The sequence below is a fragment of the Dromaius novaehollandiae genome, chromosome 16 (genome assembly GCF_036370855.1).
Source record: "Dromaius novaehollandiae isolate bDroNov1 chromosome 16, bDroNov1.hap1, whole genome shotgun sequence".
NCBI classification, from domain to species: Eukaryota; Metazoa; Chordata; class Aves; order Casuariiformes; family Dromaiidae; genus Dromaius; species Dromaius novaehollandiae.
This window is the reverse complement of record NC_088113.1, coordinates 14,113,867-14,132,212: the sequence shown is the minus strand read 5'-3', so window position 1 is coordinate 14,132,212 and position 18,346 is coordinate 14,113,867. Positions and strand designations below refer to the sequence as shown.

The 18,346-nt window shown below is 38.8% G+C and overlaps 1 protein-coding gene and 1 long non-coding RNA gene across 10 annotated transcripts in view; one reads left to right on the top strand and one right to left on the bottom strand.

Moving 5' to 3' along the window:
• Window positions 1-18,346, bottom strand: part of LOC135330123 (uncharacterized) — a 101,699-nt gene that overhangs the window by 50,039 nt on the left and 33,314 nt on the right. The window lies entirely within an intron of this gene.
• BCAS1 (brain enriched myelin associated protein 1) overlaps window positions 1-18,346 on the top strand; it is a 59,278-nt gene that overhangs the window by 9,414 nt on the left and 31,518 nt on the right. For 7 of the 8 annotated variants that reach the window (XM_064521539.1, XM_026099612.2, XM_026099609.2 and 4 more), the window contains 3 exons: window positions 7,144-7,727; window positions 13,508-13,669; window positions 14,269-14,313. In XM_064521539.1, coding sequence (XP_064377609.1) covers window positions 7,144-7,727; window positions 13,508-13,669; window positions 14,269-14,313 — 791 coding nt within the window. The remainder of the gene's footprint in view (window positions 1-7,143; window positions 7,728-13,507; window positions 13,670-14,268; window positions 14,314-18,346) is intronic. The other variant, XM_064521538.1, reaches the window with a different exon arrangement.

Below are 18,346 nucleotides of genomic sequence, written 5' to 3'. Positions count from 1 at the left end.
AGACTAGTATGGAAATATGCAGATGGTACAGATTACAGTTCAGAATCTCCATTCCGTGGCTAACTTCCTAATGCCATCTAGCTATAATAAGTCAATGGTTGCCTATTTTGAAAAAAAAAAAAAAGTTCTGTGAAGTAAACAAGCTGGATTTACACTATTTGAAGACCTAGAGAATGAGTGTACATCTTTAATATATAAAATGCAACATATGGCATTGTTTTACTTAAAAGGATAACCTAATTAATATAATTACTGAATCAGCTTAAATAGCAAGTTGAAAAATTGAATTGTCCTGTGCTGATATTACCCATATTTTATTGTTATTTAAAAACCAGTTAAAATCATTAACTATTAAGATACCCCTGAAATCTCACTGGTTTGTGTAATTTGGTCTAGATTTTTGTGAAAGAGAAGTGCAACTGCTGTTTAGAGATGGTTGTTCCTACAGAAAGTGTAGTTGATAGTATTTCTAGAAAGACTGCATGAAATAGTACTGTGACCTAATTTATGGTTGTAAAGTGAGCATTTCTGGAGAAGACAATAAAGCTCTTTGCTGCAGAAGATGCTAGTGAAGCAAGAGGATTTTTTAATAATATGTGTATTTGTAGTCTTTGTCTTGTTAGTTTGAGTTTCTCTGATTGCCAGTGACCTGCCCATGTGCTGTGCATTAAACAGAATGATTGATGAATGAGTCTATGAAATCTATATCTGCTAATATAATGAAAAAAGGAATCCAGAGAGTTAACTTAATATGACCAGAGGAAGTAATGTTATTTGGAAGAGCCCCATCACCATCTGCTTCACATCTGGGTGAACAGATTGGTGACTGGTTCCCTACATTTGCTGCTTCTGCTCAAACAGGCTGACAGATGTGTGGACTTAGGGATTCTTTCCATTACTTGCCTTTCCTGCTCCTATTGATTATCAGGGCTGCAGACATTGTATAGAGTGGTAGCATCCATCTTTTCCTCCTCTAAAATCATTTAAATAGCAGTGGTGCCCTACTTCTGTTCCTTGACATCCTGCTTTGCAAGAAAAAGGATGGACAATTTGACTGTGACTTTTCCTAATGCTTTGAGTTGGCTACTTTGAACTGCAAGTAATAAAGTACTGGAGAATAGAAGAGGAGGCCAGAAGTAACAGCAGCATATCTCTGGGACTTAGATTATCAGGGAACAGAGATGTATTAGCAGGACAAAATGGGAAGAATTTTGTTTCTGTTTGGGTGGTCATTATATGCAGATTCTTAAAGCAGTGACCTGACTAATAATGTTCACGAACAGAAATATCACACAGGAAGAAAAGTTTGATTAAGATGCAATTCCTTTGTTCCAGAGAATAAATCTGATCTAGCAAATTCTGCTACCAGCCAGTATCTGAAAGAAATGGGTGTGCTGCAATAACACTTTTGTGTATGTAGTGTGTGAAATGAAATGGATTTTTTAAGAACAGTTATTGCCATCCTTACTGTTCCTTTCTCTTTCCCCATCTCAATTATTTTCAGTAAGTGTTAGGTAAATATCAGTGCTAATTAACTTAGTGCAACAAAATTATTCTTAGAGCACAAATGCACCCTCAACACTATTTGTATGAAATTCTGCCAAGCAAGATTGCAAAAGAATATTCGTGTGGTTTTTTGTAAAGAAAGGGGGAAAATGTCTTATTTTGGAATGCTGTAATGATTCTGAAAACTCCAAGTCATTTAGTCTTGTCAAAACAGCTTTTTGAAGCATTTTGGCATATCTCCCACACAAATACTATATGTATTTAGAGACTGGAATTTTATGTCTACCTTAGTGTTATGACACCAAACTCAGTTTGAAGTACTGAAAGGAAAAAGCCTACACAGTAAGTAGGTATAAAAATAGATCAGAAATGTTAAGTAGAAAAATTCACTTCTGTGTAACTAGGCATTCAGTTTTTTCTTTAAGTGCTGTATTCGCTGCAGTAACTCACTCAGGGCTATTATAGGTCCACCATGCTAGTCTACATTGATGGACCTTTTATAGTGCCAAATGCTGCCTGTAGCCCTTAATGGCTCCCTCATGGCCATTAAAGTCTATTGTCTCTGTAATTATCAGTGAACTGCTAGGAACAAGATATTGCTGCAGTGCTATAATTACATTGCTAAACAAAATACCTGTTTGTAATTGGCTTGTATTCAGAATAGCCAGAGATGCTAACCATGTCTTTTAACTAATGGCCTGCTCAATTCAGTTTCAAGAAGTATGGATTTTTCTGTTATCAAAAGCAATAGTATCAGAAAACATTTTCTCCTAGCATTTATTGTATAGCATGTTCATCACATGTTAGTGGCCTGGAGGAGAGACATCTACGCTGAGGGCCTTGCCAGTTCGAGCTGTTCCTCATGCAACAACTAAAAATGAATTGCCCCATTGAAGTCAGTAGGGTAAATGGCAGGAGGAAAGAAGTTGCCAACATAGAATATCACAGGACTGAGCTTTACTTTAGATGTTCCCAATGTCTAAGCATTAGCTCTGAGAGTGTACAGAACTCGTAAAATCAGACTGGCAAGCACAGGCTAAGGAAAAGAAGCATGTTTTAAGAACAGATGTGAAGGAGGCAACCTGGGAAAGATGGCATCAGAAATAGGTACCTATGCAGTACACTGCTTATGCTGCTGCCTGGAATAAACAGAGCAAACTGAGCTTCAGAGGAAATCGGGTTATAGTAGAGGAATGAGGGAAGACAATTTGGAAGTGCTGTCCAGAATTGCTCTGGGTCCCTCTCTTGAAGGAGTTTGTCTGCCATCTGTTATATGTAGCTGGCTGATGTCTGCTGCTATTCCCACTGATCTGCAACAGCAAATCAAGTGACAAAAGCTGGGAAAGCCTTTTTGGTCATGTCTGACTGGGCAGCTTTGACCTTCCCTTTTGTGTCAATCACATCCTCAGCATTCCTTCTTGCATCTGCAGTTGCCTCTATTGCTGAGCTATATCTTAAGATTGCTTGAAACTGGTCCCAAATGTCTAAAATAAGTGCTTCACTGCAGGCACCTTACACCAACACTTTCTGATCTATGCTACCTGCCTATGGGTTTCTGAGTACATTGTCCTGTAATGAACAGAGATAATTCCATAGTTATATGATCAGTTTGGCAGTTAATATGGTCAACCTAAGACTATACCACAGGTTTGTCCATTATACTCATTTATTTACTGGTTCTATCTATTAAAACCCAACCTCTTGCTTTTTAAAATTCAGGAATACTTCTGTAGACTTGTCCTGTTATTGGTCAGCAAAGATGGTGTTATTTTTTGTTCTCAGCCCATGAAAGTGCTTAATGCTAAAATCAAGCATACAAAAAGATGGGGGAGAAAGTCTTGTCTCAGCAATTTTTTGACCAAGGAAATGGAATCAGCAGAATAGTAATCATTATGCTTCTCTGTGCCTTTTTCTTCTAAATCATGGAAAAAATTACAGGCCTCATCTAGCAAAGCCTGGAAAAATATCTTTAACTTCAGTGTGTTTTCACACAAGCAGGACTTCGTGTGCAGCTGCAGTCTTGCATTTGTTTACATATACTGCTGAAGTGAAGGAGAAGGGAGAACAAATCTCCTGCATTGTGACTGTCCTGTGTTAAATAGCTGATAGGAAAATGTCCGTGTAGTAGTATGAACTGCAATCTCACAGCAGTGCTGTAAATTGTGCATTGATTTTGGCTTCAGAGTAGTTACTAATCTTATTCAGAGTGAGCAGCTTTGATCTACTTGCACAACTGGCCTAGGATTCAGGAAGCTTTGCTTCTATTCCTAACTGCCTCTGGATTGCTAAATAATCTTGGAAGGAATTGTATGGGGCTCTCGTTAAAAACAAATTTCATCTACTTTCAGCTCTCTGGCTTATAGCTGTTTCTATATGAATAAATATAACAAATGGTGTGCTTTTATTATCAAGGCTCTGACAGAAATGAAAGAGTGGAAGCTGAGTTTGGGCAGTAAGGATTAGAGTGCTCTAAAATAAATGGAATTTGGAGAAGGGCAGGCAGTTGGGAGTTGTTGAGTTTTCTGCCATACGTGGGGTTCAAGGGCCAGTGAATTCACTGAGAGGTGAAATAAGCTTCAATCGGCTAGTTCAGAGGAGAAATCAAGTTGGAAAGAGACACTTGTAAAGATCCTCTCAAGTCTTGTGGACATCTTTGTGCATTCGCAAGCAGTGGTACGGACTCTTAATGAAAATGAAACAGACTTTGTGGAAACAAAAAAGGCTGAAATGAAATGTTTTGAGAGGTTGAATAATGTTGTCAAAACTGAAACATTTTCATCCAAATACTGCAATCTCAAAATCTGTTTTCTTCAGTTTTCTGTGAATATGGCATGAGTCAAACTCTTTTCAGCCCACCACAATAATATTTCCTCTCTAGTGGTAGGATCTGCTCTGCCTGGTGTCTGAGCAGACTTTCCCTGAAACAGTTTGAACTGTTTTGACACAAGAGACATGCTGCAGAGCTCATGCCAGTGATATTTTCCAGATCTTTCATTCCTTCCATGATAATTAGAGATAAAAGGATTTTGATAGGTTCATGAGCTACTTTTTGTTTGGTTGGTTTTCTTAATGATGAGCTTGTATACCTATTTTTATGCCAAATACTGTTTTTCTGTGTTTCACTTTATCTATGACATAAAGCAGAAATTCTGTATCTATTACAATTATTTTTCCAATGAATGTTGTTTTCACTTCTAGCTTGGGGAAGCATTTACTTTTTCTGGGATTGTCTTGCATGTCTGTTTGCCTTTCTAAGGCTTGCTTCCCAGGTTTCCAACTATAACGTAATTAGTGCTTCACTCCTCTTTCATATAGTACTCCAGGAGGCTTAGGAACTGATACTTAGTGGCCCTAATCGATAAGGAGTGAGCGGTGATCAAGAAATTATGTGTATCTCTTTGCATGCCAATATGTTCAGCTAGGTGCATGTTGAATATTACTGACAACGGGAATTCTTGCCAGCATGAGTCATTTTCTTACATGAATAGTAACAAAGACAATCCAGGGAAGAAATTTTGCCTATTAGGGTGCACAAAGAAATCTATTTACCTGAACAGAACAGGATGTACTCAGGCACTCTGCCCTTTTCGTATGCTTGCATATGCACAAAGCACAATAAGGAGGCAGATTCCAGAATAAAAATGTTAGAAGTAGAGAAGCTAAAAGCACCAGCTCTCCTGGCAGCTGGTAAAATGCTAGCCACAGTTGTGAATCTTGCCATGACAGTCCTCACTTTGTCAGCTGCTGCCTCTATTGCTGGCAAGTATTTTGGTAAATTCAATTGACATTCACGCTGGCAAGCCAGTGCACTCTTGCGCTTCCCTCCTCTCGCTGTTTTATGGAAGTTCCCAGCTCCTGCCAGTCCGTATGGACACTGTGCTGTGAAACAACAGTCCAGCGGGGACTTCCACTGAGTTAACGTTGTCAAGAATGAGATGTTATGTCCAGCTGCTGGGGCAGTGGTTTTGTTCTGTCTTTGTACAGACATATAACTTTGGTCCCTGAGCACTATTACAAGAGAATAATAATAAATGGATAAAAACATACTGGTCATCACTGTATATATTGTGCCTGTTAATGCTGACATGGGTGCTATCATGCAAAATCCTAGGGGAAAAGTTAGAGAGTTGGTGTAATTTTGCTGTAGAAAACTAACTGGTGGTTTTGAAAGCTATTATCTGGACAATAGGCATTTCTTAACTTAAAGGAATTAAAAAAAAAAAAACTTAAATGGGTATTATGAAAGACATTTTAGTCAAATTTTATTGGTATGTAGCTTTTCATTTCTGTTATACAGTAAAGTATGAAGGGCATAATATTGACTGAAGACAGTTACAATTATCTGAAATAATTTCAGTTTCACACTGAAACTGACAATTTTTAAATTTTAATTTAACAAGTCAGTTTGAGACTGACAGCTCTGCACAGTTATAATTAGATCTAAATTCATGCTTGAAATCTGTGGTGATGATTGACAGTGCAATTAGACACATATTCCAGTCAGAAAGTAAAGCAGAAAAGCTCAAGCTGAGGAGAAGCTGTAAGGCTTACCTCTCTACAAGACTTCTCTTATTTACTGGGGTTTCAAACCACATAATCTATCTGTGATTCAGTCTCCCATGTGCAAAACAGATACAAGAGATTTCTTTCTTCTGTCTCTTGTTTGTCTTTTGTAAAGCACAACCATTCTCCTATCTGCCTATACAGTACTAGGGATTTTCATCTCGCTTGTGATCAAAGCGTAACTGCAATATAAATCATAAAATATACTTTAAAGATGAAAATTTTTTCACCTCTAAAGTATGATGGTTATGTGTACACAATGGAAAATTATTTGTGAGAATGTTGACGGGGAAAAATATGACTGACCCGTATTTCTGACTTTTTACCCACAAGGAATATAAGGATAAAAAGCATGGCTCAGGTTTGACTTGCAACTGTTCAAGTCAGGCTTACACTAACTTACAGAAAATAGAAGAAAAGTGCAAGTAGAAGCTGTACTGCAGTAAGGATGCCACAAGGCAAGAAACAGGGTTGGAAAAATGAATAAAATAAGTTATGACTACAAAGCCCTTTGGGGAACTTGGCAAGGCAGGAAACAAAAATCATACCTCTGTTTCCATTCTCTATTCCCATTTAGCTTTCACAGAGGAAAGTGTTATATTATGTAACTTTGTCTCAAGTCTTTATTAATAAATTTTTGCATATTGCTTTTTAATTAGAAAGTAAAATATCTTTAAAATGGAATCTCCCAGTCCACTTGATTAAAATGCTGAAGGCATCAGAGTTGACTGGCATTTCTTTTAGTGTGCTCACTAAACTGAGTAGTCAAAAACCTCAGCCACTGACTGACACTAGGACAGTGGTGTTAGAGAAAATAAAATTTGCACTGACTTCAATGAGAAAGAGGAGAGAGGAAAGAAATCAGACAGGCAGGTCCAATAGATGAGCTGCAGCTCCTGTTTTGTACAGGAAAACAATAGGATCTTTAAACAAGTTACACTGTGTGTGGTCTTCCCTGAGGCTCCATATTTCAGAATTAGTTTATTAAAGAGCGAGGTCACCATGATTAATTGTACAACTAGTATAACTTCTTTGCTGTGGTGGATAATTACTGTTTTATGCTTCTGTTTGTAGTGGATGCAAAGGCGAGTGTTGCACGGGATAATGTGGCTGTTTCTTCCCCGAAGACAATGGAGATAAGCTCTGTTTCTGATGCAGGCGGAAAGAATCTGGGGAACGATGCCAAGAAAACCATGCCATCTGCTAAATCTCGTTCTGTCTTTGCATTTTCATGGCCTGTACCAGGGCGTACTGAAGATCAAGCTACAGATTCATCAGCTGGATCAGCTAAACTTGATGTCAGCTCAGAGACGCCTGAAGTGAACAAAGCACTAAGTCAAAGTGTGGAGTTTCCCGCAGCAGCTGCACTGGAGCAATGCTCGCATAAAAACCTGACCCAGGCCCCTCCTGCAGCATCGCTCAGTGAAGTCGAACTTGCAGCACCGGGGACACCTGAGGGAGAGGATGCAGCCGCGTCAGAGTCGAAACAAGTAACCTTTTTTGACAGAATCTTCAAACTGGAGAAGAAAAAGGAAAGGAGTAAAACACAGATTGATACCCAAGAGGAAGGGCAGGCTTCAGACACTCCTGACGGAAGCATCCCAGCAAAAGAGGCTGTCGGATTACAGAGCACGTCAAGCAGTGTCCCGCAGCGGAAGGCAAGTGTTTGAATAGGAATATTTACTTCATGCTTAATGAAGTCTCTTAGGAATATTAAAAGTACAGGACAACTTCATGTCATGATGGCTGTATGGGTGAATCAGTGTTACTCTTAAACTCATAGGAAGTAACCCCCCTGAAGGGTGACTGAGTAGAGGTATGGGAGAAGCATCTGTGGCAGAGGAATAATAGCTCTGATGTCTGCTTCCTGACTAAATGCCGGCACCTGCCCTAGAGTTTAAGTTCATTTGTATTTCTATGAAAGCTTTAGCTGTGTTCATGCTCCAATAGTCTGGATGATGAACAGCAGCTGGCTACAAATGAAAACAAAAATACCTGAAAGTAAAATTGCTTTCTGTGCTTTAGGAGTTTAGAGTTTGACACTGGATGGTCTAAAATTCTTTGGCATGTTCTTTGTTGTGGTAATAAAATACTTTTCTTGAGCAATAGCTGCTTATTGCATAGCCTACATACCAGAATCAAGAATAATATGCAATAACAATTTTTGGTGCTCTTAGCTACTGTGATTTTTTTTTTGTCAAGGAAATACAGTTCTTAGAACTGAATTTATAGGAGGAGAATGCGAAGAAAGAAATTGGGTAACTTGGCGCACTAATCAAAGAAAGGAGAAAGGAAAAACAGACTAGTTTAGTGTGCTTCATTACATGTCATGAAACCGTTGTTACTTTTAGCTGTAGCCATTTTGTGACTCAAACATGATCACTGTCGAATGCAGAATGGGAGACAGCAATTGAGAAAAGCTAGGTTTTACTTAATTTGTTATTTATTCAGGATCATCAGCATGAGAAAATTATCAGAAGGAAATAAAATCCAAGTTCATGCTAGTCCTATGTTACTAGAACACATGAGCACAGCATCAGCTATGTGTCAGATCATTTCCTGTATAATTTATTGCCTACAGCCAAGTTCCACTTTAGCCCAGAAGAGTACCTAAAACAAGCTTTTTTGTAAGGACAGCAGGATGAGATTTTATACCTCCTGTGAAGTTTGATATCAGCAAATATACTACATGATTAATATTAAAATAACTAGACTACTGAAAAAGTCAGTCCCCCGGATGAAGTGGCATAACTGTCATTAGTTTTACTGGAGAAGAGCCAATTTATACTCACTCCTTAATGATCTAGTTTAAATCCTGTTTAATCTGGGGAACAGGAGGGAGAAACTAGCTGCATGACCCCCTCACCAGAATCTGTATGAAAGCATTATTAACTGTAATTGTTTTCTAGGAACGCAGTCCAGCTTTTCCAGTAACACTGTTGTATGATCACTAACTCTTTATGAACATAGCTCAGAAAATGCTCATTGCCTGTACTGATATCACTGCAGGCTTTCTGCAAAGGTCTCTTAGGTTTCTATTCCTCTAACAAGTCTTCTGTATCTTCTGCTCAAATCTTAAGATTTCTGTTCTTATCAATTTTAATTCTCTGAAGTTTAGTTGTAGAGTACAAACACTAGCATTTTTGACTATTGCCTTCCAGAAGTGGCAACCATCACTAGTATCTCAGCTGTATATGTGCATTTAAAGAATATATAGTCTTAGCCTACTAGGATCTCAAGTCATTCACTACATAAACAGAGCCGTGTGAATAATAATCTACTTGGTGCATAGTGCCATTTCCTCTGTTTGTGGCTATTCAGACTTAAGTTTTCCAACATAATCAAAATATTTGCATGAATTTAAGAATACACATGAAGGATAAGTTTTGCCTGTGGCTTACAAGAATTGCTACTCTTACAACTGAATGCAAAATTTGCATTTATTTCTTGTTTTGTTGTGATTGCAAAGTACAGAATGTGAAAGTGCAGTTGATGCTGTGGAAACGGTACAATGTGAAATGTGCATGGTAGAGTGAAGTGAGCAATCGGAAGTAGCTTTAACCAGGAATCAGAGTTAAGCACTTGCTGGTAGCAGTATTTATATTGGGAAAGCTCAGGTAAGCAACTGTACCAAGCAACGACTGGGGGGGGGGGGGGGAGGGAGGGGAGAGAACCAAGAAAATCCAGTCTGTCTTCCCTAGTTCAAACAAATACTGAGGACACTTTTGTTCATTCAGATCTAGGTTTTTATGGCAGTGATGTCTGGTTTTCCTATTCATTTGGAATTCTGTTCCAATCTTCATCTTATATCTATCTGTATGTTAAACTTTACTAACGGGAATAATCTTGAAATCATAGGCACTCGTCAGATTTAGCTTGTGTTTGGTATGTTTGTAAGTATTTGCAGGATGCTAGCCCACACAATAGCCTTTTGAGGCCTGGGGGCCTGCTTGTGGACAAGTCTCCTGTTTACCAAAAGTGCCTGTACATCCTTTACATGTGTCCTTAAAGCTGCACTGCTGAATGTTTAAGAGCTCACAAAATTGGGGCTTGAGTTACTCAGTGTGAATGACAGTGGCAGAACTAAGCCATGAGGGGGCATGAAATTTTAAACTTATCTTGAATTTCCTCACCATACCTTTTGTTTTTTATCCTTCAAGTATATAAATGTGTGTGTTGGGGGGGAGGAGGAGGGTTGTTAAGACCTTTCCTGGCAAGAATATATTGACTAAGCACTTTTGGTATGCTGCCAAACTTGCTTTAACCCTATTTTTAAAACAAAGGCTTTGGCTCTGCCTTCCAGCACAGTTGCCCTCTGTTCCCTGTAAAGTTGCTAGTTCTCATGCAGGATGAGAGAATGACTAAGCCTAATTTACCAAATAGCTTCTAATTTAATTGCTGTTACTGTAGTAACTACAAACTGTTACCAAATAATAATCATACTAAAAATCCAGATATCGCTGCCAATACAGCTTTTTTTGGGTGGATTATGGTTTGTTGTATTTGAGAGAGCTAAAGCAAAGTTTCCCTGAAGTGAGTGCCAGCACACAGCAAACAGGGCTGCTGGTAAGAGAGAGACGCTGCAGTTGCAGCTTAGGAGCTGCACAAACATGCTGTGTTTGGTGAACCAGTCTTTATTTTTTGTGGTCTACAAAACTACATTCAGAACACAGCATAATTAAAACAAGGACAGAATTCATGAGTTCATGAAGCATTTACTATTTAAGCCAAAGAAAAGATAAATTATATGCCTGAAATGTTTCACTGAGCCATGATTCATGCAAACAAAAGTGCTGGCAGGAACATGTTCTTTTGATAAATTTTTCTAATGACTGAATTAAAACTACAATATAAGTATTTAAGGTGCTTATTACCCCCCCCCCCTCAAATTTGGCTCCTCAAAGAAATGAATTGAACATTTACACAGGATCTGTTAGCATCTAATGCTGACTTTCTTCTGTTTCTAGACCTTTTTTTCCACTATTTCTTGTCTCTAGGGCTTTGCACAGCATATTGAGTGAGTTGCTGTATAGGTTTTTGTGGTTATTTGACTATGGCTGTGAAATTGTGGTATGATAAGACTCCATGTTATCTCTCCCTCACTCGCACAGAGCCTGAGTCTGTACTCCTTCCTACAGCAGTATTCCCAAGAAAGCACAAGATGGATCACAGCATCTACCAAAGGCCTGATTCATCTGAGCTGCATCTCCATAGCCAACAGGGGCTGTGGCTTGAGAATCACAGTGAAGGGCAGTGGGCCGACGTGTGCTCTGAGTTGAGGTTTAGGGGTGGTGCGATGCCTTGAGCTCTGCACCCTTGGCACCACCTTTCACATCTGCTGTGCAAAGCCTGGCTTTAGGAGTGAGGGGCACTGGAACAGCTAATGCTGCAAATGCTGAGAACTGTTGCCTCTGCAACTGTCATATATGTGTGTGTGCACATGTGCACATATATGCATGATGCATGTATCTCTCGTAAAAGGAAAAACTCAGGCTAAATGTCTGACCTGTTGCTGGCGAGTTTTATAGAATCAGGACTTTGACTGACGTTAGTTTTGTTTAGCAACATGTATTCTCCCTCCTGCTTCTCTGCTCCCTTGCCTCATGCTTTTGTTGCCCTTCTAATATCTGAAATAAAGCCAGCATTTTTCATATGACCAGAGCTGTTGAGGTGGCATCCTTGGGAGAAGGGCTGCTGAAGCTGGCATGGGCCATCCATGTTCTGCATGGAACATACTGTTCCTGGAGTGACTCTGGCCTGTAACTGGCAGCTGTACAAAGTGGTGTGTCAGGCCCTTACAAGAAACTGCTAAATAGCTTGTTGAGGCATTCTGAACTACTGTGCTGCTTTCTTCCTGGGCAAATTTGGAAAATGGTGGGTGGAGAGTTAGACAGAATTCTGTTCTTGTAAGTAAAAACTTGTGTTTTTAACTCCTTGAATGCTGCAGGGAGACTGGTCCCTCTATGCTCATGTTTCCTGGTGCCAAACTAGCCCTCTGAAGTTTTAACTGCATGTGATTTGTATGTGTTTGGTCTCTTACCTTCTGGAGCTACCTACAGAAATCTGTCCTTCATAAATCCTATACAAATACTAATTTTAAATCCCTCAGTGAAGGGTAAGGTTCTCAAGGGTACAACTTTAAAATTTCCTAATAAAAATGGCCCTGAACAAGCATGTCTAATTGATACTCAAAAAAAAAAGTATCTTTGTCATTTAGAACTCTAGGCAGTCTTTTGAGAGACAGTATTTCAAAGATATCATGTACTGAAGAGAAGTGGACAAGCTCAAGCTCATTTGTTTTTCTGGTCCCTATTTTTTCTTTCAAGTAATCTGGGCATCTCATTTCCTAATGACTGACTGCTTCTGTGGTCATCATTTTTTAAGTGACCAGATATGTGTCCTGCTGTCTAGATAGTTGGGAGTGTTCACTTGCTTAAGAAATACTGTACTGTTGCAAATGATTGCTCATTCAATAATGTCTCAGATTCCCTACCAAAATCAATGCCACCATTGTGCTAGCACAATTTGCTTCTCTAATAATAACTGACAGATCCAGCCCTCATGAGTTTACAATATGGACAGATAAACAAAAGGGAGGAGAAGGAGCATTATTGATAACAGACTTGCAGATAGATAGCCAGATTTATTAAATATTAAAAAGAGAAATGCTGGAAGGGATTTGAAGGTGTCTCAAACTTATCTTGAACAAAGTCTGCATTGGCTTTACCTGTGCAGGCTCAAGTCAAAAGTGGCTGGTGTAGCAAGCTGAGTGTAAGGGGCTGCCAAGTACTCTAAACTTGTGCCAAAAATTAGTCTAAAGTGTCTTTGAAAACCAGGCCCCTCTTTAGGTGTCTAAATAGAAAATTAGTAACTTTAAGAATGTTATCTACTCGAGTGCTTGTGCCCTAGGAAACTGTTTTGGGGCTCTGGTAAATCTGATTACAGCTGTCTCTTTTTCTGCATCTGGCTCAGAAGAATTACTCATGCTTGGATTGTTGCTTTTCTTTAATATATACCATGTTTGCTTACTAGATAAAAATTATTTCTGGAATTGCAGAATGCAGACTGAAACAATTTGTGTGGTACATTCAGACACCGAGCCATCAAAGGCCAAAATCTCAGTGTTTGCTCCTATTCACAAGTTCTCAGTCTTGCTCATAAGAAAGTGGTAGTGTTTGGGATGCAGTATGCAGCTTCACTTGTGTTTCTTATACTTGGTAGGTAGGAACAATGTTCCTCCAATGGCAAATGCTGAATATATTAGAAAAGAGGGAAAAGATGTATAAATGCTCAATTGTTCTAAATATGTAGGCTGGAGAAGTATGGCTGGAATTAGGGTTGTGACTGAGAGCAACATAATGCAAGTCACAAATGTTACTTTTACATTCCACTAGAAATTAAGCAAGCTGGGACTGAAGAAACTCTGCCCCTTTTTTAGGAGATAGATGACTGCAACCAAAAAGACATACAGCAGGACGCAGCAGGTGTCAACTGTGCCACCACTGAGCAACCTGAAAAGGCAGAGGTAAAACAAGAGAACCCTCAAGCAGCTGCTGCAGTGGACAAGGATAATTCTGTCATGAGTTTCCTTAAAACGCTGGTAAGTCTACGCCTTTAGTTTTCATCTCTAGGCTATGCTTTAAATTAAGGATGATTATAAAAATCCCATGTGGACATACTTAACTAAATGTAACATGTTCACTGTCACAGGCACCAAGGAGTAATGTTATGAAGCCAAACAGATGGCTTAAGGAATGATCTGAGATTGAGAGATATGCAGATACAGTACAGTTGTGATCAAATGATGTTTTATTCAGAAAACTTCCTCTGCTATTATAGACACTTCCAGAACTGGAGGTATTTAGCTGTCCTATGTCTTTAGCATGTCTAAACATGCATATCCTCTGCATGTTGAAACTCTGAAGATCTCTACAAGTTCATTTCTATAGAGTAATACGATGTATAAGCTTGAGAAATGTATTTTTGGTTGGTAGAGTTTTCTTAGTTGTTGCCCTGAAGTTACACTCAAGACATGTTTGTATTACAAATTTTTCCATGTAGAAAATAAAGCAATGTTTGCAGTTTTAACTTTTGTGATAGAAAACACTGCTAGTTTCAAGCTAATAGATGAACTTTCAAACTTCTTCTTCTGAAAGATTGAGTTGGGTGTGACTGTTTATTCTCTCAAATATATTTAAGGTCTCCCCAAGCAAAGCTGATGCCAAAAGTGATTCTGAAGACAAGGTAGGCAGATTCCTTGCTATCTATCACTGGTCATTAAGTGTTTTTAATACAGGCTTTTCCTCTTTAATGTATTGCTTTTTTTTTTACCTCCAACTGATGTTACCATTTGCAGTAATAACTTAAAATATTTTTTCCTGAATATATTTGTAAGGAAGATGAACATAAACAAAATGTCATTCTTCATACCATATGTTACAATTGAAGATCAGAACTGTAGCACTTTCTGTAAGGTGGATGATGAACTGGAAACATGTTTTCATTCACTGGTACTCTGACTTATCCTTGATCTCACCAAGTGGGGGTCCTTGCAGTGAAATCCTCTTGAACTCCCCAGAAAACTCCATTTGCTCATAGATCTGTGCAAAGCTTCTGTTTTTTAACTTCTAGTTACTGATACACAAGTCTCTCTTTTTTTTTTTTTCTCCTTCTCCTCATACCTGCTGAGACTGTCAGGGCCAGATGAGGAGGCTTCCCTGCAGCCCAGCAGTGGTGGCAGCTGTGAAGTTAGGTAGGCAGCAGTCATGGTTGGAGGCACTGGGGTCCCACCTTGGGGAAGGGAGCTGGGGGAGAGTCAACCTCCCACTGAAATCAATAAAAAGCCATAGCAAGTGGAGAAGACCCCTCTGGGCCTAGGCACCTCCATAAGGAGTGTGCTGTGGTTGGAGCTGATGTGCTGTTTCTATTTAGCAGCCAAAACCTCAGAGGCTAGAGCTGCTCTGGGTGCGATCAGGATTTGCAGGGTGAAGTCTGTCCTTCCCTTGATTGTTTAGGGTTCTTTCATTTACCTGCAGGGATGCAGAACAGTTTCAATTTTGCAAGCTTGGATTTCAAGGTGGGATAAAATGAACATGCAAACTGTTCTAATGTAATGCCTCAAGCCGACCGCAAACGCAGTTATAGTGACATTCCCTGTAAGAGCTGAAATGCACATTGGCTACACAGACAAGAACTCAGTTTGAGAAACGCTCCTCAATGTAACTGGAAAACAGGGCCTGTTGTGTCCCTTTAAAAATATGTTCATTTTTGGATTCCACTGGCAGCAAGAAATTTGATTTTAGCATTTATGAGCAGTGACAGTTCTTTGTGTGAATTTAGGAGAACTTCATTATAGCTTTTATTTCCGTTATTGCAGATACTGAAACCCTCCAACTGATCCAGTCTTTACACTTAACTTGTAAAAATGTGTAAAAAAAAAAAAAAAAAATTCAAAACACACCTATAATGAAAAAACATAGATATTTAAAGACTACTTTTTCCCCACTCTTTTCTCATTGTTAAGTTGGTGCTAAAGCTTACAATATTTTCAATGGGAGAAGAAATGTGCTAGACAAAAAGCTGTATTAAGCTGCCTTCTATCTTATGCTTCAGCGGCCTACAAGAATTATCACTGACTGAACAACTGGGAGCTTCCACATTAAATGCACTTTTATGACTATAATAACTAAAATGTTTCCTGCAATGCATGTGATCAAATTGAATTAACACACAAAGGATAAAACCCTAAAAAAATGAGTTTTCCATGCACTCATTAAGTAATAAAGATCTCTATTGTCATCAAAATTTTGTTTTCTAGCCCAATGGGTATTTTGTCCCATTCAGTTCTCATACGGTCTGATACTAGAATGGTCAAGTCAACTTTTCCAGAAACCTTCCCTGATCTAACTCAGTTCTAGAAATGGGTGTACAGGGCTGAGGTTTTCCAAGATAGCCAGAAAAGGTAGTCATCAAATCTCTGTTTCAGGGAGATTTGTAGCTCTTTCAGCTTCTGAAAAATCCAGCTGTTTGTACAGTTTGCATACCTAACTTTATAGAAGCATGTGGGTGTGTTTGATAACAGATGACTGCCAGTGCAGGCACACTAATTTGGAAACAAATATGCTGTTTGGGTTTGGTTTGCTATCACACCTGTGAAGGTAAACATATCCAGATGACTTCAGCAGGATATGCAAACTCACTGCATAGAGGCTAATGGGAGTTTTTCTACAAATAATATGTTCATCTTTGCTTGTATTTCCTGAATTCCCAACCAAAAAAACCTACATTTCCACTACATTCAGGAAAAATATATTTAAAAGGTTAACTTTGAATTTTTTCTGTATGACATTAGACTATTTTACAGCTTTGTGTTATAAAAATGGTCACTTTTTTCCCTGAGATGTAAGTTCCTTAAGAATGTGCTTTTACTATGGCATTAAGCTAGACTTTCTTCATGTGGTCTGAGCAGCTCCCGAGTTCCATAAAACTTGAACGGTTTGGCTGGCCTGGGGACTGCTGTGGGCTTGAGTCCTGGTCATGTCTGCATTTTGGCTGCCTTAGCAGGGAGGAGCTGGGTTTGATCACACAAGGGTTGATGTGTCCAGTGTGTCTCAGCAGTACTCTACCATGTGCTAAAACAACAGACAAGTTTTCTCATCTTTCTCTGAGAAGGAAGCTCAGTGGCTCTTGCTGCTTTGCCTACCAAAGCACCAAGGTGTACTCGGTGTACTCCCTCTTGGGGAAATAGAGGTGTGTAGTATCAGTGAAAATTCAGCATCAGGCTGAGCTTGGTGTCTTTTGAAGCAATGCTGTCATAAGCTACACCTCTGATTTCAATCAGCTGGCTAAGGCAGGTCATGCTTTCAGTAATATGGGTGCACCCTTAATATTATTGTCACTTCATCTGTGTAAACAGAAGAGTTTAGCATACATAATAAATAGTTGAGTCAAATTTCCTGGGATTAATTGATCCTTTACAGGCTTTTACAAACTGACACTGCATATTCATTTGGATCATATCTGCTCTGTACCACAACTTGACCCTTCTCTAGCAGGTCCTGATTTCATCATTGTATGGAAATACTGGGATTGCTATGTTACAGAGTACTAAAGAGAGAAATGGCTAATTTAGACCTGATTTGCCACAGCCTCTTCATAGGGCAAAAGGTTCAGAGGAGAACAATTTCAGGCATGTTTGGGAAAGATCTTGCTTTCAAGGTTGTTTCATTCAGTCCAATTACATAATTCAAAGCATTTTCTAGGAAGCATCCTATTAGTTGTGGTCAACCACAGGGTTTGATAATTTACATTGAAGATGTAGATTCTGGAGTTTGGCATTTTTGTAGGTCCTGGAAATTTGTCAACTCTGTTCAAAGCTTTTTTGCTAGGTGGAAGCTTTTGCCTTGTTCAAGTGCAAAAGAAATCAGAATAAAGTCTGCAAATGTAGAATTTAATTAGCCTGAAGGTGAAGACTTGCGTGAAGTTATTTTTCATTGAAATATAATTTAAGAAACATTTCTTCCCCAAACTGGGTCTGGTTCTTAATTAGATCAGGACTAAATTGCCTAAGATGAAGTTAAGGGAGAACGGAATGAAGTCCAGGATATCCTTCTTTGGACTAGGTAATTACAACGGCTTCTTGCTGCTTTAAAACTAGACACTGTGAAACACTGAAGAGTGAGGAATGCTACCTCATTATCTGTGATTAATCACATTATGAGGATACATACAGGACAGTTACCATAGGACAGAGACTTGCATTAACTTGTGTGCTGAAGCCCAGTTAAGCTGTCTTGGATATTTGAGTTTGTTTTCCCCCACCTCTGCATCCTTTTTCTTCTACCACTTATTATAGAGAAAGGTGAAAATGGTGTGGAAGGAAGAAGAAAAATATCCATAATACGAAAACTTAAACTTTTTTAGAGCACTGATAAATCTGGAGGGCTGAGTATTTGGAAAAAGAAAATCTGAACAGTGAAACTTTGAGGAAGTATTTCAGTTTTGCAAAATAATTTTTTTCATGCAATGAAAAGCTAAATGGAATATTCTAGCAAATGTTACTTAAGTTTTCCAAAGACTCAGAAATGTTACCTATTCAGACAGATCCATCTTTATTCTCAGGGTAATTTAGTCTTCACTGAGCTGCATGTAGCCTGCTACTGCTATTTAAAATGGCTAGCCAATATCTTTCTGTACAGTCATCAAAATCAATGTGTTGCTCTTTAATTTATATTCCTTTGTAATGGATTTTTCCATGTGATACCTAGGTTTTTAGAGA